At 48.3% G+C, this 24,436-nt stretch overlaps 1 protein-coding gene across 1 annotated transcript in view; it reads right to left on the reverse strand.

The window, feature by feature from the left end:
• Positions 1 to 24,436, reverse strand: part of MKLN1 (muskelin 1) — a 213,215-nt gene that overhangs the window by 150,874 nt on the left and 37,905 nt on the right. Inside the window, exons 2-3 of the mRNA XM_015417348.1 lie at positions 11,462 to 11,531; positions 5,903 to 6,045 (exon numbers count right to left, since the gene is read on the reverse strand). Of these exons, the coding sequence (XP_015272834.1) occupies positions 5,903 to 6,045; positions 11,462 to 11,531 (213 nt within the window). The remainder of the gene's footprint in view (positions 1 to 5,902; positions 6,046 to 11,461; positions 11,532 to 24,436) is intronic.

Consider the following 24,436-nt stretch of genomic DNA (forward strand, 5'->3'; position numbering starts at 1 on the left):
TGTGGTCATCCAGCCACACCCACCTTTTGCTTCTTATTCTGTTTACCTTGTTTGTTGTCAAAACCCAGGGCCTTTTTTTGTAGCAGGAACTCCTTTGCATGTTAGGCCACACACCCCTAATGTAGCCAATCCGAATGAGGTCCTGCTGTTGGGTGTGGCCTATTATGCTAATGAGTTCCTGCTGGGCGTGGCCAACTTGGGAGCCAGCCGGAACTCCAGTCCTGTGCGTTCCTGCCCAAAAATAGCCCTGCATCTTATTATCAAGAACGTCAGAGCAGACGCGCAGATACATTTCACGTCGCTTCCCATTCTTAAGCATTGCACGCGGGGACCCGCGCCCTTCCGGAGAAGTTGTTTTAGCAGGGAATGAGAATCAAGGGAACGCCAAGTCCCTCCCAGTGATCAGGCCCGCCAAAATGCAGTAGGTACCGTTGCCCGTTTTTAAATCGGATTCACAAAAGCTAAAGCAGGGTCCCGAACACGGTGCCCACGGGCACCACAGCAACCACCAACACCTTTCCTGGCGCACGCCAGGTGCTTGTAGAAAGTACGAGAGGGGCCCCAAATCACTTACCCCAAAATGCTGGGGAAATTGTGGTGACAGAGGAAGTTACCTAACATTGTTGGAGCTCCTGTCCTAAGGTGACCCCTTCCCCTTTGGGGAAGCGATACTAATACAGGCTAAATCCATGACGAATCTAGAGCTTACTCTTATGCCAGAGCATCTACCCTTGGGAGACTGGAGATCCTTGACGAGCTCATAATAGAAGAAGAAGAAGAAGAAGAAGAAGAAGAAGAAGAAGAAGAAGAAGAAGAAGAAGAAGAAGAAGAAGAAGAAGAAGAAGAAGAAGAAGAAGAAGAAGAAGAAGACAGCAACAGCAGGACAAGACTCCAGAGCCTCAGCTCTGTTAAATAGCATGCAATTGCCACACCCAAAAACACCACACTCCCAGTGATAGTAGAAGAAGAGGAGGAGGAGGAGGAGGAGGAGGAGGAGATTGGATTTATACCCCGCCCTTCACTACCCAAAGGTGTCTCAGAGCGGCTTACAAACTCCTTTCCCTTCCCCTCCCCACAACAGACACCCCCCGTGAGGTAGGTGGGGCTGAGAGAGCTCTGACAGAAACGGCTCTTTTTCAAGAACAGCTCTTGACAGAACTACGGCTTGCCCAAGGTCATCCAGCCAGGTGCAAGTGGAGGAGTGGGGAATCAAACCCGGCTCTCCCAGATTAGAGTTTGCGCACTTAACCCCCACACCAAAGAGAGAGTCTTTATTACTATATACAGCAAGAAATGCCATTGCTTTCACCTGGATATCGTCACAACCTCCCACAATCTCACGATGGCGTCAAAAACTATGGCGAGGATACATTCATGGCGAAGGCTCACAGACGGTTTGGATTCTATGATTAGACCCTCTAAACAGTCTTGCTTTCCCTCTATACGGTTTCCTATCCTTGAATGTTTGTCGTCTCAAGAGGAAACGCCTCAGTTCTTGGAATCTGATCTTGGAATAGGCTGAACTTTATGGTTTACATACTGAATGCTCAGTTATTCTTTAATAATAGTTCAATTAGACTGACGCTCGTTCGTTTACCCAGTCAACTGTTCTTGTCTACAGTTTACATTCTGATTTACCGATTGTACTTGTATTACTCAAATGTACTGCACTTTCTAGGTATTGTTATTTGTTCTTTGAAATGTATTAACTTTTAATAAAATGTTAATTAAAAAAAATAAAAGAAAGTGGACATGGCCAGATGAGATTCCTAACCCCCCCCCCCAGGCTTTTGATTGGCCACTGGAGATCCCACTGGCTGTGCAGATTAAAATAATGTTGATTCGGCGGCGGCTGCTACCAGAATCTTGGCTTTATTTTCTCTCTCTCCTCTTTCCCAGCGTATTTTCAAAAATTGCGTGTGTGGGCATGTGCGTCCGCCTCCCATGGCGGCCATTTTGTGGCTGACTCCGCCTCCTCCACTGGCTATTTTGGGGTTGCGCCCTCCACCCTGTGTCAGAATTCCAAAGATGCCCGAAGGCTCATATAGAAGAAGAGATTGGATTTACACCCCAACCCTTCAGTACCCGAAGGAGTCTCAGAGCGGCTCACAGTCTCCTTCCCCTCCCCACAACAGAAACCCTGGGAGGCAGGTGGGGCTGAGAGAGCTCTCTCGAGGACTGCCCTTGAGAGAACAGCTCTGAGAGAACTTGTGACTGCCCCAAGGTCACACCAGCAGCTGCCTGTGGAGGAGTACGGAATCAAACCCGGTTCTCCCAGATTAGAGTCCGCATTCCTAACCGCTAGTTTGGTGTAGAGCCAGTTTGGTGTAGTGGTTAAGTGTGCGGACTCTAATCTGGGAGAACCGGGTTTGATTCCCCCACTCCTCCACATGCAGCTGCTGGTGTGACCTTGGGTCAGGCACAGTTCTCTCTGGAGCAGTTCTCTCAGAGCTTTCTTAGCCCTACCTACCTCACAGGGTGTCTTTTGTGGGGAAGGGGAGGGAAGGAGATTGTAAGCTACTCTGAGACTCCAAGGGCGTTTGGGGGAGTGGTTAAGTGCACGGACTCTAATCTGGGAGAACCAGGTTTGATTCTCCACTCCTCCGCTTGCACCTGCTGATGTGACCTTGGGTCAGTCGCCAGCTCTGGCACAGCTGTTCCTGAAAGAGCAGTCTCTGTCAGACTCTCAGCCCCGCCTACCTCACAGGGTGTCTGTTGTGGGGAGGGGAAGGGAAAGGAGGTTGTAAGCCGCTCTGAGACACAACCCTGGGCTAGGGTCGTAAAATTAACTTTTGCAGGGGGGGGGGGGGGGCTGCCACCTGAAGGGCTGCCTAGAGGCCTAGGAATCTGTCTACGCTGGTCTTCTAAGCCCCTAAACTGTGCGTTCCCCATCATCTGAAACACGGCAGGTGGTTACCAAATACCATTTTATTTCTGTATTAGAACATTTTACATCCTGTCTTTCCTTGTGGTTCAAGGCAGCTTACGATGCCAGTTAAAAACACAGCTTAAAAACCAAAAATACATCTCTCCCCCACCCGTATCCTCTTAAAACGGCCTGCCAATCCAAACTCCCTCAAAAGCCCTGGCAAACAGGCAGGCCAGGCAGCGCCTCTTGAAGACGTCTAAGGAGGGATGTGGGGGGGTCTTTGACCTTTTCAGGGAGCCCCTTCCGCAGAGCCAGAACCACGACGGAAGAGGCCCGGGGCTGTGGTCGATGCCTGACGGGCCACCCTGAGGGGTGGGATCGCCAAGAGATGGCTGCCCGAGGACCACCGTAGGCGCACGGGGAAATACGGTAGGCCTTCAAGGCCTTCTCCTGAAGCGATGCTCAGGTTCTAGCACTTCATCCACAAGGAGGCTCGTGTGGCTTCTTTGATTTTAAAGGTAACAGCAGTGAGGTTCTTTTTTCCTAAACCGAGCTTCTTCAGTTTTGGAACCGAACCACAATACCTCCTTTGAAACAATGATTTTCTAAAATATGGGATATTGCTGCAATGGATAATGTCAGCTAGCTGCCATTTCTGTGTATTCTACCTTTCCCTCTTCCCGCTTGCTTGCAGCTCAGCAGCTTGCCGTAAACATGCCAGGGAGACCGTGGGAACTAGACGCCGTTATCAGTCTGGCCTTGTGAGGTAGGGAGGGCTTGGGGTCCACCTTTGGTGTGACTTTTTCTGCTCTCAGGAAACCCTACGACTCTCCTGCTCATTATGTCATCTCCCGCCGGGAGTCTTCCCCGCGCACACGCTCGAAGTTCATTTGCTTAGCTAATTGCCTTGCCCAGCTATATGTATTGGGATGTTCCCGCCTTCTAGTTATTCCTAACAATAATCCTGTGGACATGGTACCAGTCTTGTACACTAATAAAGCATAACGCTTCTTAGGAAACGTGAGTGAAGAGTTACTTGCTGTGGAACCTGACAGATAAAATTGCAACACAACCAGTAGTGGCTGAGTTTTCTACAGAGACATGTGATTTTGTTGAAAGATGGTTTCCCTTTCTTGCATGAGTTACCTCTAATCCTAAAGGAGGAGGAGGAGGAGGAAGAAGAAGAAGAGATTGGATTTATACCCCGCCCTCCACTACCCAAGGGAGTCTCAGAGCGGCTTACAAACTCCTTTCCCTTCCCCTCCCCACAACAGACACCCTGTCAGGTCGGTGGGGCTGAGAGAGCTCTGACAGAAACTGCTCTTTTTCAAGAACCAGCTGTGCCAGAACTATCGCTTGCCCAAGGTCATCCAGCAGCTGCGAGTGGAGGAGTGGGAAATCAAACCCAGTTCTCCCAGATTAGAGTCCGTGCACTTAACCACTACACCAAACCAGCTCTCATGTATTCTAACTAGAAAATATATGGACTTTGTGTTTTATTGATGATGGTCACGTTCTTTAATGCAATTTGAACTTTAGTATTGGCGTACTTACAGTGTACGATCTGTTATACATTTTGTTACTTGTTTGGTGTAGCGGTGAAGTCCACGGACTCTAATCCGGGAAAAATGGGTTTGATTCCCCACTCCTCCACTTGCAACTGCTGGTGTGACCTTGGGTCAGTTACAAATTCTCTCGGAGCTGTTCTCGAAAGAGCTCTCTCAGCCCTGCCTACCTTAAACGGTGTCTGTGGTAGGGAGGGGAAGGGAAAGGAGTTTGTAAGCTGCTCTGAGACTCCTTTGGGTAGTGAAGGGCGGGGTATAAATCCAATCTCTTCTCTCTCTTCTTCTTCTTATTTGTATGTTTATTGTTAAAAGTTATATAAAATTTAAAAATGTGTGTTTAAACTGAGCTTCTGAGGGAGCAGAAAGACAGCTGTGTTTGCCTCCCGCTGCCTGGTGGTTCATGTAAGCGCCCAGCTCATTGTTTGTACATTCTGCCTAGTTTGTCACTGCGTTTTTAATCCCTTTTTTAATCGTGATCCATAAGCTGCCTTGTGGGTCTTTTTTCTAATGGAAAGGCAACGTAAGAAGTTTAAAACATAAAATGTATAAACGCGAAGCAGAGGTAGGAAGCTTGGATGGTCTTCCTGAGAGAGTAATTTGACACGGGAAAGATATTAAGTAGTGAATGGGCAGAGTTGCACCTGGCTGGATTCTAGAGAGGCAAGGAAGGTGAAGCTCACGCAGGGATGAGAAATCAGCAGCCAAGTTTACGGTTATTGGTGTTACTAAAGAGCCATCATCAGGATTGGTCTTGAAAAGGGCCTGAAAGGCAGTGAGCTGTCCGGGGTACTGACGAAACGCCGTTTCTTCTCCAGAACCGGGACAGCACCCTGGCTGAACCGGAGGCTTCTGCCGTCCGACCCAAAAGGGGATTTCCTTCCAATTCATCTGGGAAAGCGTACGGCTAGCCCCTCTGAACCACCGTTACAGATCTGGGCGTGTAAGCAAAGGCCAAATCCAATGGTGCTATTCTTGTTAATAGTAAAGGTTTCCCTTGCTCGAAAGCCAATCGAATCCGACTCTAGGGATGCGGTGCTCATTTCCGTTTCCAAGCCGAAGAGCCAGCACTGTCCAAAGACATTTTTGCGGTCATGTGGCCGGCATGACTAGACGCCGAGGTGCACGGAACGCTGTTACCTTCCCACCAAAACGGTACCTATTTATCGACTTGCAATTTCTTGCTTTTGAACGGCTAGGTTGGCAGGAGGTGGGGCCGGAGACGGGAGCTCGCTCCGTCATGCGGCACACTCGGGTCTTGAACTGCTGAACTACTGACCTTCCGGTCTGCAGTTCAGCACCTTAACCACTTGAGCCACCGCAGCCCCATTAATTCTTGCTAATAGCTCCAATGTAAAAGAAGAAGCCAAGCGAAAGTGGCGGCCACCTCAGCAACCAACATCTCTGGCTCTAATAGTCAGACAATAGAAAGGACATGGAAGTTCTCAGACATGTGAAACCCCCTTCTTACCTAGATAACAGATCCGTCATGTTTTCTTCATTCATCCCGCCGAAAACTTTAAACTTCTTCAGATTGCAGACGTGGGTCTTCTCGTATTTTCCGAAGGTGATGCTCTGGACTATGGCGGGTCTTTCGAGTTTCAAGATCAGGTACTAGGAAAGGAGAGGGGGCAAACCGGAACCTTAAAACAAACCTCCTTCTTTGGTGTTTTTCAAGCAGAGGCCGGATGGCCATCTGACATAAATTACCTTACATAAATTACATTAGTTAAAACTGGATACATACTCTAACAGTAAACACAGATTGTTATGCCAGTTAAAATTTGTTAAAATGCACCCTGTTCTTCTGTCTAATTCAGTAAACCTGAGCAAAAATCTCCCACTTTGACAGTAATAACTTTATGAATTAATATATTTACAACAGTCAACAGCCTTATAACAGACAAATGGCACGCACAAGTCTGTCGGTAATAAAACTTACAAATCTATCAAGGTCTACTACCATTAAAACACATGTCCAGATTATACAACATTGTTCCAGTGTGGTGTAGTGGTTAAGTGCGACGGACTCTAATCTGGGAGAACCGGGTTTGATTCCCCATTCCTCCACTTGCAGCTGCTGGATGACCTCGGGCAAGCCGTAGTTCTGTCAGAGCTGTTCTTGGGGAAAAAGAGCCGCTTCTGTCAGAGCTCTCTCAGCTCCACAGGCCTCACAGGGCGTCTGTTGTGGGGAGGGGAAGGGAAAGGAGACTGTAAGCCGCTCTGAGACTCCAAGTGAAGGGCGGGAGATAAATCCAATCTCTTTTCTTCTTATTATTCTTGTTCTTCTTCTACGCCCAGGGTACGGCCGAATGCCACTTTGGGGTCAGGAAGGAATTTCCCGCCAGGCCAGACAGCTCCAAGGATCCTGGAGATTATTTGCCTTCCTCTGAGTATAGAGCAGGGGTCACTGGGGGGGAACTGTGAATTTCCTGAACTGTGCAGGGGGGTGGACAAGATGACAATCGGGAACCCTTCCATTTCTATGTCTCTATGCTTCTGTGGATCAGAATGGGCTTATACAGAATTAATGGTGCTGTCTTCCGGATACTCTGCTAGGGCTAAAATTGTATTTGGAGAGGGGGGGAGGGAAATCCCCAGCAAATGTTCCTCGTTTTGGACTTACTGTACTGAGACTCTTCTCTTTAGTCGCTTCTATTAATTTCGTAGAATTTGAGAAAGAGGACTTATCCAAGGATAACGCTAGAAGTGCATGTGTAGGAGGGGGTATAAGTTGGTATTTACTTAAGGGCAGTGCAATCTAACACTGCCGAAATGGAAGCCATTGTTCCACAGTTTTTACCCAGTGGTTTTCTGGGAAGTAAAACGATTCTCTTGAAAATAGATCAATTAAGGCATCCTTCAAGTGTCTGCCTGCCCAGGTTTGTCTGCCCGCCAATAGCTAATCAGTCCCTCGGTTCCAACTACTTCTACTCTTGTTTGGTCTTTCGAAGGATCCAAATACATCTTTTCAAAACAACTGCGCTTGGGTAATTTATAGATACTGTACTTCCGCATGTGGGTTTGTTTTTTAAAATCATCTGGGTTCTAATTTGATCGGTAATGTTCCCCCAAAAGCCATTCTTGCAAAATCTCTTTTTAACTGTGTCTAATCAGCTTGCCCAAGGTCATCCAGCAGGTGCAAGTGGAGGAGTGGGGAATCAAAACCCAGTTCTCCCAGATCAGAGTCAGCGCACTTAACCATGACACCAAATTGGCTCTCAGGTGGGGGGAAGCAGAGAAAGAAAGCAACTAAATGCGTTCTCAAAGCCTCCTCCCCACCAGCCGGCTTGGAGAAGGCATTTGTCTGTTTAAATCCCTTCTCCAAGCCAAGCCAGCCAGTATGGGGGCGTGGGGGGCTTGGAGGACACATTTAAAGTTAAACGTTTTCTTTCCACCTCTCCTTCCCTCCCTCTCCCCATCTATTTGCTCTCTTTCCACCTTTTCCCCACCTTTCTGTCTTCCTTCCCCCCCCCATCTAAAGTTAAATGTGTTCCCCAAGCCCCGCCACACCAGCAGACTGACTTGGCTCGGACAAGGCATTTGTCTCGTTTCATATGCAAATTTGCATATTCTTCAATAAAAACGTCTGCGTTCATGTCTTGGGGCCCTCAAAAATCTGACGTTTATTCTATGTGGTTCCTACGTTAAGCGAGTTTGGCCACCCCTGGACTAAGAACATAAGAATATCAGAGAAGCCAATGTTGGATCAGGCCAATGACCCATCCAGTCCAACACCTCTGTCACACAGTGGCCAAAAATACCAGGTGCCATCGGGAGGTCCACCAGTGGGGCCAAGACACTAGAAGCCCCTCCCACTGTTGCCCCCACCAAGCACCAAGAATATAGAGCATCACTTGCCCCAGACAGTGTATTCCATCTATAAGAACATAAGAGAAGCCAATGTTGGATCAGGCCAGTGGCCCATCCAGTCCAACACTCTCTGTCACACAGTGGCCAGAAATATCAGGTGCCATCAGGAGGTCCACCAGTGGGGCCAGGACACTAGAAGCCCTCCCACTGTTGCCCCCCCCCCAAGCACCAAGAATACAGAGCATTCCTTGCCTCAGCCTGAGAGTTCCTATCTATACCTTGTGGCTAGTAGCCACTGATGGACTTCTGCTCCACATGCTTATCGAATTCCCTCTTGAAGCTGTCCATGTTTGTGGCTGCCGCCACCTCCTGTGGCAGTGAATTCCATGTGTTGATCACTCTTTGAGTGAAGAAGTGCTTCCTTTTATCCCTTCTAACCCAACTGCTCAGCAATTTCATGGAGTGCCCACAAGTTCTTGTATTGTGAGAAAGGGAGAAAAGGACTTCTTTCTTGACCTGCTCTATCCCAGGCATAATCTTATCAACCTCGATCATGTCACCCCTCAGCCGTCGTGAACCCTGACTAGGTGAACCCTGGGGTCCCTTCCAGCTCTACGTTTCTACGTTAAGGTTCAGCACAGAACATGATAAAACAGGTATGGAAGTCCTGAACACTACACCTTCGAACAGACTAATGCAGAGAGAAATAACATGAGGATCTTTCCAAATATTACATTGCAGCAAGATTTAGTGTCTAAGGAGACAGCCTCTGCCAAAGACGGAAGGCCAGTCTTCGGCTTCTGGTGAACACACATATCCGCATTTCCAGGAACAGTTCCCTCATTATGTTTTTAGGTCTACACTTAACGTTTTGTCCAGACCTTTTTTTCATGTATTCTCCTGGGAATTCTGATTGATACAGATTGCCGTCACAGAAATGGAATGCAACGGTTTCTCGAATTCCGCCTCGCTGGAAACCACATCAGCAAGACGCAGATGTCAAAAATTATTTTTTTTACAACCTGGAGACAGGAGAATCAGTGCCAAGCACGCACGCGAGCCAAGACTTGCCTGTGTGCACACACTTGACGATGTGGTGGGCCAACTGGAAATGAGTAGAACAGAGCAACAGGCCTCTTGGCTGGAGACTCACACTCAACACAGCTTAAGGGACTAGCTTAATATTATGAACCAGAGTCTATCAGCCTAAGAGGATTCTGTTGCTGTTTCTCTGTCAAGGAGCAGCCAATTTATGGTGATCCCGTAGGCAATGCTGCCTCTAAGCTGTGGGGTCTTGTGAGCAAAATTCTACTTGGTGAGCTACTGGCATTAAAGTTGTGAGCGAGCGATTCGGCTTTTGCATAAATTGGTTGGCTCTGGAGCACTCCTTCCTGAGCTAAGACAAAAATGTGTGAGCCGGAGGCTAAAAAAAACTGTGAGCTAGCTCACACTATCTCACCTTAGAGGGAACACTGCCTGTAGGGTTTTCAATCCAAACGGCTGGGAAAGCTAGCGTCACAGAGATACCAAACATGCAAATTCCGCTAGGAAAAACACCATTGACTCTAGGCTGTTTTTGAATACATAAACTCTAGGCTGTTTTTGAAAAAGTTTTGCAAACGTGGATTCCTCCTATCAAACTGAACTGAGAATACGGTCCCATATTTATCTTTGAAGGAGGAAACATTGTAATCTATGCCTTGTTTATAGTTACATTTATAGTTACAGCATACGCTTCTTTTGATGTTGTGACAGCACCAACTTTTAAAATTGTGATATAAGAGAGAGATGGGATAGAGCAGATAGAGAAAGAAGTACTTTTCTCCATTTCTCACCATACAAGAACTCGTGGGCACTCCATGAAATTGCTCAGCAGTCGGGTTAGAACGGATAAAAGGAAGTCCTTCTTCACCCAAAGAGTGATTAACACATGGAACTCACTGCCACAGAAGGTGGTGGCAGCTACAAGCATGGACGGCTTGAAGAGCGAATTAGATAAGCATATGGAGCAGAGGTCCATCAGTGGCTATTAGCCACAAGGTATAGATAGGAACTCTCAGTCTGGGGCAAGGGATGCTCTGTATTCTTGGTGCTTGGGGGGGGGCAACAGTGGGAGGGCTTCTAATGTCCTGGCCCCACTGCTGGACCTCCTGATGGCACCTGGTATTTCTGGCCACTGTGTGACACAGAGTGTTGGACTGGATGGTCCATTGGCCTGATCCAGCATCGGCTTCTCTTATGTTCTTATGTTCTTACTGTAATTGTTATATATTTGGGCAATCTTTGATGGTGTTCTCCCTAGCATAGGGTTTTCAAGGCTAGAGATGAACAGAGGTGGTTTGCCATTGCCTGCCTCTGCGTTAAGAACCCTGGACGTCCTTGGTGGTCTCCCATCTGAGTACTAACCAGGGCTCACCCTGCTGAGCTTCCTAGGTCTGACGAGAGCAGGCTAGCGTGGGCCCTAAAGGTCAGGGGAGAGAAGGACAGAGGTGGGTTGCCATTGCCTGACTCCGCCTAGCGACCCAGGACTTCCTTGGCTGTCTCCCATCCAAGCACTAACCGGGGCCGACCCTGCTCAGGTTCCGAGATCCGAGGCATATGACCCACAAAGGGCAAAGCATGGCGGAAGAAGAAGAAGAGGAGGAGGAGGAGGAGGAGATTGGATTTATACCCCGCCCTTCACTACCCAAAGGTGTCTCAGAGCGGCTTACAAACTCCTTTCCCTTCCCCTCCCCACAACAGACACCCTGGGAGGCAGGTGGGGCTGAGAGAGCTCTGACAGAAACCGCTCTACAGCACTTATCAGAACTACGGCTTGCCCAAGGTCATCCAGCCAGGTGCAAGTGGAGGAGTGGGGAATCAAACCTGGTTCTCCCAGATTAGAGTCCGCGCACTGAACCACTACACCAAACAGCGGAGGAGGAGGAGGAGGAGGAGATTGGCTTTTCAAGAACAGCTCTGGCAGAACTACGGCTTGCCTAAGGTCATCCAGCAGCTGCGAGTGAAGGAGTGAGGAATCAAACCCGGTTCTCCCAGATTAGAGTCCGCACACTTAACCACGATGCCAAACTGGCTCTCAAGCGGTCTTGAGGTTTAAATCCTGACACCTGACAATAATAGGTTTCATTAAGTTGCCAGTCACAACTGGAATACGAAAAATATATAATTTAACAACAATCCAATCAAAACAGGCTTGCAACAGTAGAGGAGAAGTTACCTGGGGAGGGTAGTTGCTTTCGGAAGACCACCGTGAAGATTGATCGTTGGGCTTGTCCACTAAAATATTTCTGAAAAACACAGAGAGAAGGAAAACGCGCAGCCTTAGTTTAATTTTTCAGGCTTCACAGACAGCAGCACGGCTTTAACAAAGAGGGCCCAATGCCCTCCTGCCCGTTTCTCCTCGTTCCAAAGCATTATTGCACACGCTCGCCCCTAAACCACCGAACCCATTCCTTCCCTGAAGTGCACCAAAAGGAACAGACAGTGCTGGGCTACGCAGATTAATAAACCAACTCCGCTTAGGGCACCCTTCTGACATGCTCAACCCATTCTCAGTTACAATTGTCTCCCAACCCTCCTACTTGCTTCTTCCCTTAAACCTGTTGCCATCCTGTCCAGACTCTTCTACCCTGAAATAATCCACCCTTTGCAAGGAGGGAAAAATCTACATCAGGGGTGTCAAACATGTGGCCCAGGGGCTGGATCAGGCCCCCGGAGGGCTTATGTCAAGCCCGCAATGGAACCGGCTGTCTTCTGCATCTCCTTCCAGTTCTGTTGCTGCAGCGTCATCGTAGGTTTGCAGCTTACAAATACACACCTGAACAGCACACTCAGGATTGCAATACCACAGACATTCTGATGCAATAATTCAGAGCGAGAGGTGTCAGTTATCAGAAACTGTTAAATAAACAAAATATTGCCAAGAGTGCTAATGTTTAAGCATGTTTTTATTTTAAATAACAAAATCCCTCTGTGTTTGTGTCCTTTATAAATTTTACATCTCCGCTACCTGGCATTACCTTTTATGACACACATGGCCTGGCTCAACAAGGTGTTGTTAATTGTCAGATCCGGCCCTCGTAACAAATGAGTTCGACACCCCTGATCTAAGTCCTCCATCGATGATAAGGTAACCATTTCTTATGCCTGTTTATATTCTCCCATGCCTCCAGGTGGCATTCTAAAGATGCAAAACTCCACAGGAAAAAACGGGTATCCCAGATGAATGCTACACCAGACAGTTGCAGCTTCAACTGAGAATGGCCTCTTCCCCACCCAGGGATCCTGAAGGGGGTTGTTGGGGGGGGGGGTTTGCCCTCTTCCGGGCATGGAACAGGGGTCACTGGGGGTGGGGGGGGAGGTATTTGTGAATTTCCTGCCTTGTGCGGGGGGTTGGACTAGATGACCCTGGAGGTCCCTTCCAACTCTATCAAGTTGCCCTTGGTTGCCTCTCGGCTCCTTTTCTGGCTATGCGATTGTGAGTGCCCATCAGGGTACTCTTACTGAACTAGATGACCCTGGCCACGGGCATTCCCAAGTACGGCTTTTTTTTTTCTCTTCTTTTTTTTAAATTGCCCACGTGTGGGGAAAGTTTGATTTTTAAGTATTAAATATTACAGAAAAGAAAAAAAAGAAAGAGCAATGCTTTTCAACAAATCCAGCTAAGACCTCTCACAGTTCCACAGAGCCTGCGAGACGGAGCTCTTCCGCCAGGTGTTCACTTAGGAGCCGCCACTACCACCACCACCAATTGTCCTGCGGTAACAATGGGACAATTGGGATGGCCTGTTATAAAGATCTAGCCACAATACTGCGACGGACCGGTACCGCTGAAGCGTAACATCTATAGGGCAATATCTATAGGTCACCATCTTGATACGACTAACCGGGTAACATCACTGAGCACTGTATGACTGTTAAGAATGTTGTTTTATTCTGTTTTTAAATGTTTTAATATCGGCACATGCTGCCCTGTTTGTGAGCCGCCCTGGGCCTGTTCACGGGGAGGGCGGGATAGAAATATAATAATAAAATTTAAAAAATAAAGACAATGACAAATTCTCCCCTGGATGAGGCCGTCGACATCACAGGCGGCTCAGGAGTGCAAGCAGTTACCATCTCACAGTCTGTTCCCCTGGTGTGGCTTGTTAACTGATTCCCAGACCGTTGAGGTTTTCTGTGATTACTCCGGACAAAAGATTGTGTTTAAATTTTTTATTTTTATTTTTGTTAAAAGTAACTTACATACATTTCATCCACTTCGTTTGCATACATATCAGAGTCATTTCTCTCATAGTGTTTCAGATTCAAGTTAGGGATACTAAGTTCTAGTCTGTTCCTCTATCCATTTATATATTTTTCCCCATCTTCTTTTGTGTACCTTCTCGTTCTTATTCTGCAGCCTTAAGCTTAGGTCGTCCATTCTGGCTAATTCTAATACTTTATTAATCAAATCTTCCTTGGTAGGTAGCCCTTCTGTTTTCCATTGTCGAGCTATTAACAATCTGGCAGCCGTTATAACATAGCTAATTATGTATGAGTCTTGATCATTATATCCTTTCGGAATCATATTTAACAGATATATTTCTGGTTTTAATGCTACGTTTTTACCCATGCTTTTTTGAATTATTTCTCTCACCATTTTCCAGAATCCTGGTATCTTGCTACATTGCCACCACATATGGTAGAACGTCCCCTTACATGTTTTAAATTTCCAGCACAGATTTGAATACCCCTTATAACATTTAGCTAGCTTGTCAGGCACCCAATGCCATCTATGAAACATCTTAAATACATTTTCTTTATATGCTACCGCTCTCATGAACTTTACCGTTTTCCACATACTTGCCCACTTATCTTCCCCTAATTCTCCTATATCTTTCATCCAGGTGATCATTACAGATTTGATTTCTTTGAGGATCTGAATAAAATCACCAGGCAATTTATATGGCAGCATAAGAAATCCAGAATAAAATGGAAGGTGCTCCAAGATAGGAAGGAAAGAGGAGGAATGAGTGTTCCCAACTGGTACATTTACTACCAAGCGGCCGCCTTAGTATGGATAAAGGAGTGGATAACTCTTGAAAATACAAGACTATTATCCCTAGAAGGTCACGATCTCAGTATGGGTTGGCACGCTTATGTATGGTATGGAAAAGATAAGATCCACTCAAACTTTGGGAGACATACTTTAAGAGGGTCCCTAAACAAAATATGGAGTAAGATAAAACCAACTTGGTATAGGAAAACCCCAAAGTGGGTCGCCCCGTTAGAAGCCTTTATTAAACCATTTGCAGTAACAATGAATCTAAAAGAAAGCTATTGAACATTACTAAACAAAAGCAATGAGTTAAAATCAGAAGAAAAATTACGACAAGAAAATAATTTGTCATGGTGGGAGCAGATAACTTTACGAGACAGATATAAGAAAGACATTATAAGAGGCTTTGAGGACCAAAACAATGAATTAGACAAAATATGGTTGTCCTCAAATGATAAATTAGTTCAGAAGCTGTATAATTTTTTGCTAAATTACTCCGGACAAAAGATTGATGGGGTCTGACAACCACCTGCCCAACTTCCTGATCCTTCTGCGCACGGACTGCAGGGGCACCCGGGGCTTTGGGGATTGATTGGCATCTTAAATAGTCAAGATATGTTGTATTTTAAGTGACAGTTAGAACCGGATATGGAACAACTGATTGGTTTAGCATAGGAAAAGGAGTACGACAAGGATGTCGATTGTCACCTTGCTTATTTAATATATATGCAGAGTACATCATGCGAAATGCTGGCCTGGATGAATCACAAGCGGGAATTAAGATTGCTGGGGAAAAGATCAACAACCTCAGATATGCAGATGATACCACTCTAATGGCTGAAAGTGAAGAGGACCTAAAGAGCCTCTTGCTCAGAGTAAAAGAGGAGAGCGCAAAAGTGGGCTTGAAGCTCAACATCAAAAAAACTAAGATCATGGCATCCGGCCCCATCACTCCTTGGCAAATAGAAGGGGAAGTCGTGGAAGTAGTGACAGACTTCACGTTCCTGGGATCCCAGATCACCACAGACTGTGACTGCAGCCATGAAATTAAAAGACGCCTGCTCCTTGGGAGGAAAGCAATGGCGAACCTAAACAGGAAGGCCCTGATGCTGGGAAAGATTGAAGGTCAAAGAAGACGGGGACAGCAAAGGATGAGATGGTTAGACAGTGTCATAGATGCAACGAACATGAAATTGAGCCAACCGTCAGCTCCGTGGAACCTTTGTCGCTGTGCACAAGACCCTCCTTCGGCCTCCGCTTTTCAAACAACGCAGCATGTGCAGTGGTCAGAACGTTGGACTTGGGACCTGGGAGACCCAGGTTCGAATCCTCTGCCACGGAAGCTCGCTGGGCGACCTTGGGCTGGCCACGCACCCTCAGCCTAAACCTACCGCATAGGATTGATGTGAGGATGAAATAGAGGGGACGAGAACTACGGAAATGGCTTTGGGTCCCCGCTGGGGAGAAAAGCAGGGTATGAATGAAGGAATTAAATAAATAACCAACGTCTGAATCTACGTTCCCACTGACACGAAATCCTCAATATGAATGACCCCGGTCCTCAATATGGAAGGTTATTTACGCCTTTGGCCTCGGAGGGGGGAAGTATTCTTTTCTTCAAATATATCAAAAACAAGACTGCAATCTGGAAATACCTTCCATTTCAGTCACCGGCTAACTGGTACTTTTTAAAAACTAAGCCGGGGGTGTCAAACTCATTTGTTATGAGGTCCGGATCTGACATAAATGAGACCTTGTTGGGTCGGGCGACTCGGGCCATGTGTGTCATAAAAGGTAATGCCAGGGACCGGAGATATAAACTTTGTAAAGGGCAAACAAATACAAAGGGTTGGGGTTTTTTACTTAACATAAAACCATGCTTAAAACATTAGCACTCTTGCAGTATTTTGTTTATTTAACAGTGTCTGATAACGGACACCTCTTGCTCTGAATTACTGCATCAAAATGTCTGTGCGGTTGCAATCTAGAGTATGCTGTTCAGGTGTGTGTCTGTAAGCTGAAACCCGACGACGACGAAGAAGTAGAAGTAGAAGTAGAAGTAGAAGTAGAAGAAGAAGAAGAAGAAGAAGAAGAAGAAGAAGAAGAAGAAGAAGAAGAAGAAGAAGAAGAAGAAGAAGAAGAAGAAGAAGAAGAAGAAGAAGAAGAAGAAGACAGCCCGTTCCAGTGCAGGCCTGATAGAAGCCCTCCGGGGGCCTAATCCAGCCCCCGGGCCGCATGTTTGACACCCCAGTCTAAAGCATCAGACCAGCTATAACGCCAAATCGGGCAGGTAAACACCTGAACTTGAAGGCACTCTGCCTCACACAGTTCTACACATCTTATGCAATCTGGGCACTGGACGAAGGGGACAACAGATCATCGGATTCATAGCCAGGTCTGAGACTCTACGCTTTTCCTTTTGTTGAGCCGACTGCACACAGCTTCAATCTGTTAGGACGCAGGGCGCCACTTAGAGAGCCCGTCAGAGGCCACAAAACCGAGAAACAATTCCAGCCTCCTGGGGTTCTTTGTTCCAAATCGAGTTTCCATCCTGGTTCGACATCATTTCAAACAGTTATCTGAAACCGGCTCAAGGAAAACAGGTCGGGAAACTTTCCGCTTTTCTCCCAAAGATATGAATCACATCAGCGTAAGCGACTCATATTAAACTAGCATAAGTTTGGGTTTCGGGGCTTCGTAACAGAGCCTGCGGAGACAAAACGCTTCCTATTCCTCTCGCTTCACTCGCTGCCAAGTAGAAACCTCCATCGTCATCTACGAAAATTAAGATCACAAGGAGAGCTGGAGCGGAACCAATAGATCAGATTGCTCTGATGCGGCCGGGGCCATTATAACTTGGCACCTCTTCTGAAACCAATCATAGATACAAGACAAGATACAGAGAAAGGATATTAAAAAAGAGATTGTGAGGGCTATTGCCCTGACTTGGGTAGCCCAGGATAGCACGGTTAGTACTTGGATGGGAGACCTCACTCTCCGTCTGGGGCAAGGGGTCCTCTGTATTCTTGGTGCTTGGGGGGGGGGTAAGCAGTGGGAGGGCTTCTAGTGTCCTGGCCCCACTGCTGGACCTCCTGAGGGCACCTGGTACTGTGTGACGGAGAGTTGGACTGGATGGGCCATTGGCCTGATCCAACATTGGCTTCTCTTATGTTCTTATGTTTGTAAGGAAGTCCAGGGTTGTTACACAGAGGCAGGCAACGGTGCCACACCAGCTGGTGTGACCTTGGGTCAGTCACAAGTTCTCTCAGAGCTGTTCTAGTCCTCGAAAGAGCTCTCTCAGCCCCACCTACCTCACAGGGTGTCTGTTGTGGGGAGGGGAGGGGAAGGAGGTTGTAAATCGCTCTGAGATTCCGAGCGAAGAGCGGGGTATAAATCCAATCTCTTCTTCTTCCCTCCACAAGAAAGGGTGGGATCCAGAATGTCCTCCCCCTTCTCTCTCTCTCTCTCTCGCGTAAAACAAACCTTCATGCCTTGTTCCATCTTCACTTGAGAAGAGGAAGACATTCTGGAATGTTTGGGACGTTATCAAGTAGTGTGTTCATCCAAGAAACTAGCGTCACCTGCTAAAAGGAAGGCTCAGCTAGCTGGACGCACAACCCACTACCCCTAAAAAGTTCCAGAAGGTTCTCCAGTGAAAGTACAGGCTGCATCTTACGAAACAATCCTAAATGGACTATCAGGTCTTGAAATCCTCGCATGGCACTCAAAACTAGCCCTGGCCGTTTTACGGGATATTTTATAGATTAGCTTCCCAGCACTTATCAGAATTAAGGTGAGGTCCTCCGTTGCTAAAATATTTAAAAAGTGCATCCATCCTCGAGGCGGTAATACAACTAAATTTTTACGATCGCAAACCATCCAACATACGCCCTTTAACTCTTGTCAATATACCTTCAAACGCACCCTAACTTAGAAGGATGGTCCCAAATTCATTCCGCCTCCTCTTTTGACTGGATCTTGTTTTAAAGTGGTGTCTTTCCGCATCCCGGACACACCAGACTTTCTGTGGCTTGCTGTTTTTAGCGTTGACCCTGCCTGCCTGTTGGATCTACATTTGAGGCTTACCGACTAGTGGAGAGTTTGTTCTATTGTTAATCGGGTGCCCGGCTTTGAATGATTATAATGGGATTGAGTTTTTTCCTGTAATACTGGTCTGAAGGCTTTTACACACTGTGAGTGCTGTGCGAAGGATTCTTCCTCCTACATACACCATTTTAAAGTCTTCTGTACATTATGAGTACTTTATGGTGTGAGCTTCTTGAAGAAGAGCTATCGAAATGAAGATCACAATCCGGAGTCTTCATCCTTCTCTGTATACCGTTTATGGACTTGCACTATTCATGGACCTGTACATTATATGATGAAATTTGGTTTTACTGAAACACGTGGTCCTCTGTTATTCTTGTCATATAAATTTACTCTTTTTGCATGACTTTTTGAGCACTTGTGCTCTGCGTTATTTGTACAGTGCTTGCTTGCTTTCTGTATATTGTACACTGTGATATCGCATCTGTTTATGGGATCTAAATTGCATGCATCATAACGGACTCACGAAAACGTATGTCGGAATAAGTGCCGCAAATGTTTAAGGCGTCGCTGGACTCGGGTTTAATTTTTCATGCCCATAAAGATAAGCCTGAACCAAGGTTGAAAGAAGGAGGCTGATACCACCTGAGAAGCTATTCCCCCTATACATCTACTTCATAAGGTAGGTAGGGTTACCAACCTCCAGGTGACACCTGGAGCTCTCCTGCTACTACAACAGATCTCCGGATGACCAAGATCAGCTCCCCTGGAGAAAATACCTGCTTTGGAGAATGGACTCTATGGTATTATTTCCTCCTGAGGTCCCTTCCCTCCCTAAATTCCTCCCTCCCCGGGCTCCACTCCCAAAATCTACAGGTCTTTCCCAACCCAGACCTGACAACACTAATGGCAGGCCGTTTGTTACATTCAGATTCAGACAGCATTCATTTACTTATTAAAACATTTATACCCCATCTGTCCTTGGGGTTCAAGGTGGCTTACAATAACATCTAAGGTCCCGGTCACACGGAGGATTTGCCGCGCTAAAGGCATGAATGTCAGGCGGATTTTCGAGGCGCGATCACACTGCAACATCTGGGAAGCGCAGCGCACCCGTGGCCAACCCGTGGCGTCCCGCCGAAGACGCGTAGTAAAAAAGTACCACGGAAAGTGCACTAATATCTGGAAAACGTGGGGCAGGGGCGGGCGTCTGATCGCGGGAGCGCGAGTATCCCGTGGCACCCGGCGCCCGTCCACATCCCGTCGCAAGCCGGATGTTTTTCGTAAGCGCATGCGCACAAACACGTAACTGAAAACAGTGCTGCTCCACGGAACTGCGCAGGCGCACAAACGCAAAACGCCTGCCGCGCCGCTTCTTTGCCACGCTCCAGCATCGCCGGGTGATCGCCAGCTAACAGCCGAAGTGCGGAGACTCGGGGGACCGTGTGATCGGGCTACCGCGCTTTATTTTTCTCCGGGGCAATCAGCCACGCCTCCCCCCCCTGCGTTATCTGGCCCGTGTGACCGGGGCCTAACAACATTTTTTGTTAAAACCAAAAATAAAACAGCCAACCCCAAATCTCCCCTCCCTAACCCCTTAAAAGACGCCAGTATCTCCAAAAGGACATTGCAGAGCTGGAAACAGTACAGAGGAGGGTGACCAAGATGATTCAGGGGATGGAGCCCCTTCCCTCAGAGGAAAGGCCGGAGAGTCTGGGACTTCTCAGCTGAGAAAGAAGAGGACTAAGCAGGGACATGACAGGGTTATAAAATTATGCACGGGGCGGAGAGAGTGGGCAAAGAGAATTTTTTCTCCCTCTCTCAAGAGACTAGAACGCGAGGCATCCAATGAAGCCGATGGGCAGTAGGTTCGGGACAGGCAAAAGGAAAAACTTCTTCATGCAGAGAGGGATTAAAGTGTGGAATCCGCTGCCAAAGGAGGTGGTGATGGCCACAGGAATAAACAGCTTTCAAAGGGGATTAGATAGATTCCTGAAGGAACAGTCTATCAATGGCCCTAGCCATGGTGGCTGAGGGGAACCTCCACATTCAGAGGCACTAATCCCTCTGAACCCCAGGGCCAGGAGGCAACAACAGGGGAAGGCCTCGGCCTCTCTGCCCTGTTGTTGGCCCTCCAGAGGAACTGGTTGGCCACTGTGTGAGACAGGATGCTGGACTAGTTGGACCACTGGTCTGATCCAGCCGAGCTCTTCTGATGTTCTTATCATGAGGGGAAGGCCTCAGCCTCTCTGCCCTGTTGTTGGCCCTCCAGAGGAACTGGTTGGCCATTGTGTGAGACAGGATGCTGGACTAGATGGACCCTCACTGGACTGATCCAGCAGGGCTCTTCTGATGTTCTTATGAAGGCCTCAGCCTGTATGCTGTTTTTGGCCCTCCAGAGGAACTGGTTGGCCACTGTGTGAGACAGGATGCTGGACTAGATGGACCCCTGGTCTGATCCAGCAGGGCTCTTCTCGCGTTCTTCGGATGCTGGACTAGATGGACCCCTGGTCTGATCCAGGAGGGCTCTTCATGTTATAATGCAGGCCTCAGCTTCTGTGCCCTGTTGTTGGCCCTACAGAGGAACTGGTTGGCCACTGTGTGAGACAGGATGCTGGACTAGAGGGACCCCTGGTCTGATCCAGCTGGGCTCTTCTGATGTTCTCATGAAGGCCTCGGTCGCTCTGCCCTGTTGTTGGCCCTCCAGAGGAACTGGTTGGCCGCCGTGTGAGACAGGATGCTGGACTAGATGGACCCTTGGTCTGATCCAGAAGGGCTCTTCTAATGTTCTCATGAAGGCTTCGGCCTCTCTGCCCTGTTGCTGGCCCTCCAGAGGAACTGGTTGGCCACTGTGTGAGACAGGATGCTGGACTAGATGGACCCCTGGTCTGATCCAGCAGGGCTCTTCTGGTGTTCTCATGAAGGCCTCGGCCTCTCTGCCCTGTTGCTGGCCCTCCAGAGGAACTGTTTGGCCACTGTGTGAGACAGGATGCTGGACTAGAGGGACCCCTGGTCTGATCCAGCAGGGCTCTTCTGGTGTTCAAACCCCCTCAAAAACACTGGCAAGATCTCCAAGCAGAGGGGTCCCCTTTAGTTCTTTAGGGAGCCCATTCTACAGAGCCAGAGACACAAACAGGCTGCAAGTTCTGGTTGATACCAGACAGGCCATCCTAAGCGCTGGGGTGGCTGCCCGACAACTGCAGTCGGCGCATAATAACATATGGAAGGAGACCATCACAGCACAGCACAGAGGAGTGACATTCAAGCTGTAAACAGATTAATCCTTTCTTACAGTTTGGCGCTGAGCTTCAGGGTCAGACAACCCACCTCTCTCCTACCCGAAGGTCTCTCTGTCCCCTTCCTCTTTGCCAGCGGCCACAGCCGAGGATGACCTCATGGGGTTATCTGTGGGCTGCTTTCCAAAGTGATCTCTTAGCAGTGCTAAGTTTTCTGCCCTTCTGGAAACCATTTTTGCTCTTTCCAAAAAAAAGGTTCTCTCCTAAACCTGTTATTTGGCACCCATGGCAAAAATTATTTTTACGTTCAGAAGCCTTCCAAATTATTAGTCATGTTTCCGAAATAGAGTGAACACAAATATGAAGAAGCTGCCTTATACTGAATCAGACCCTGGGTCCATCAAAGTCAGCAAAGAGGGAAGCGGTGGCGCAGGCAGTACAACGCCTGCTGTAATAACAATGAACAGCCACTATGGCTGTTCGAGACCCACTGCGGCCGGGGTGAGCTCCCGGCCCTAGTCCCAGCTTCCGCCCACCCAGCGGTTCGAAAGCAGTAACAACAGCGAGTAGATAAATGGGTACCTGCCCGAGGTGTGGTGGGAGCATCGGCGGAGGCAAGATCGGCGGGGCGAGCCCTGGTGGCCGAGTGAGTGCAGCAACGAGCGGTCGAGCGGATGACGACGGAGGCGGAGGCGGAAGGCGCGATGATGTGGAGGCGCAGGCGCAGCGGAGCCGAAATGGACATTAGCCGGAGCCGTGCTGACGCGAATCCGCGCACCAGATGGGCCCGCCAGAAAGAAAGCCACCAAAAAAGGGAAGACCTATCCCTGGCCGCCAGGACGGAAGCACCGACCCAAAGGCCACCGGAAGAAGAAGAAGGAGCCGAGCCGGAAAAACAGTGAGCCCCAGCACCTGGGTGCCGGTAGGCAGCCCCCCGCCCCTGCACTATGTGGCCGTAGATAGGGAAAGCAGACCTAGACTCCTATGTAAACCGCCCAGAGACCCTTCGGGGACAGGGCGGTATATAAGCCGAATGTATAAATAAAAATAAAATAAAAAATAAATAAGCATCATCTACTCTGACTGGCAGCGGCTCTCCAGGGTCTCAGGCGGAGGTCTTCCACATCCCCTCCTGCCTGGTCCGAGCCGGAGAACAGCAAGCTCCATCACCTGGGTGCCGGTAGGCAGCCCCTGCCCCTGTACCATGTGGCCATATATAAGGAAAGTAGACTTAGACTTTGTATGTAAACTGCCCAGAGACCCTTCGGGGTCAGGGCGGTATATAAGCCGAATGAATGAATGAATGAATCTCTCCTTATATATAATTGAATAGTGGGTGCCAAAGTTCTAAAATGCACTCCTTTAGTGAATGGACGCTTGAACTGTCAGTCAGAAGACGCTGGCTGGGTTGACTAGCTGCTTTGTGCAGTCCCGCCCAGCGTTTCAAGGTCTTTTGCATATGGAAGCTGATTGGACTTCACTGCATTCCACACCTCAAACTCACCCCCCTCCCCGCAAGGCAGTTGGAATGTCAGTTGCATATGGAACCTTCAAGGTCTTTTGCATATGGAAGCTGATTGGACTTCACTGCATTCCACACCTCAAACTCACCCCCCTCCCCGCAAGGCAGTTGGAATGTCAGTTGCATATGGAACCTTCAAGGTCTTTTGCATATGGAAGCTGATTGGACTTCACTGCATTCCACACCTCAAACTCACCCCCCTCCCCGCAAGGCAGTTGGAATGTCAGTTGCATATGGAACCTTCAAGGTCTTTTGCATATGGAAGCTGATTGGACTTCACTGCATTCCACACCTCAAACTCACCCCCCTCCCCGCAAGATAGGGAGTGACCCTACCTTTCCATTTCCTCCTTGGTAACTAAATTTTGTCATCATGCAGAAGTCAGTGTGCAGACTAATGATGCATCCTATGCACATGAAGTTGCCGTATTCTGAACCAGTCCTTTGGCCCATCAAGATCAGTATGGTCTACTCAGACTGGCAGCGGCTCTCCAGGGTCTTGGGCACAGGTCTCTTGTATCACCTACCGCCTACTCCTTTTAACTGGAGATGCCGGGGATTGAACCTGAGACCTTCTGCGTGCCAAGCAGAGGCTCTGCCACTGAGCCACAGCCCCACTTCATGGCTCTCCAGGGTCTCTGCCTGAGGTCTTTCCCCATCACCTCCTGCCTGGTTCTTTTAACTGGAGAGGCCGGGGATTGAACCTGGGACCTTCTGCCTGCCAAGCAGAGGCTCTGCCACTGAGCTACAGCCCCACTTCATGGCTCTCCAGGGTCTCAGGCTGAGGTCTTCCACATCACCTACTGCCTGGTCCTTTTTAACCGGAGATGCCAGGGATTGAACCTGGGACCTTCTGCGTGCCAAGCAGAGGCTCTACCACTGAGCCACGGCCCCTCCCTTGAATGGAACTCTCACATGCAGCTGCCTTCTACTGAACTGGACCCTTGGTCCATGAAGATAAGCACTGTCTACTCAGACTGGAAGCAGCTCTCCAGGGTCTCAGGCAGAGGCACAATGTACTGCCCGAGTTTTACCTGGAGACTTCCCACATTTTCTGGGCAGTCTCACTGAACTCAATGGCGGTTACTTCCAATTCTATATGCCCCGGGGTTTAACTTGATATTAAATCAGAAGAGTTTTTGGCTAAACATTAGGAAGAACTTCCTGACAGAACATCTCCTCAGTGGGACAGGCTTCCTCGAGAGGCGGTGGGCTCTCCTTCTTGGGAGGTTTTCAAGCAGAGGCTAGAGGGCCGTCTGATAGCAATGCTGATCTTGTGAACTTAGATCACGAGAAGGGAGGGCAGGAAGGGTCGCCTCGGTGCTTAGTTCTCGTGGCCCTTTCTTAC

Source organism: Gekko japonicus, unplaced genomic scaffold (assembly GCF_001447785.1).
Source record: "Gekko japonicus isolate JY-2015 unplaced genomic scaffold, Gekko_japonicus_V1.1 scaffold2151, whole genome shotgun sequence".
NCBI classification, from domain to species: Eukaryota; Metazoa; Chordata; class Lepidosauria; order Squamata; family Gekkonidae; genus Gekko; species Gekko japonicus.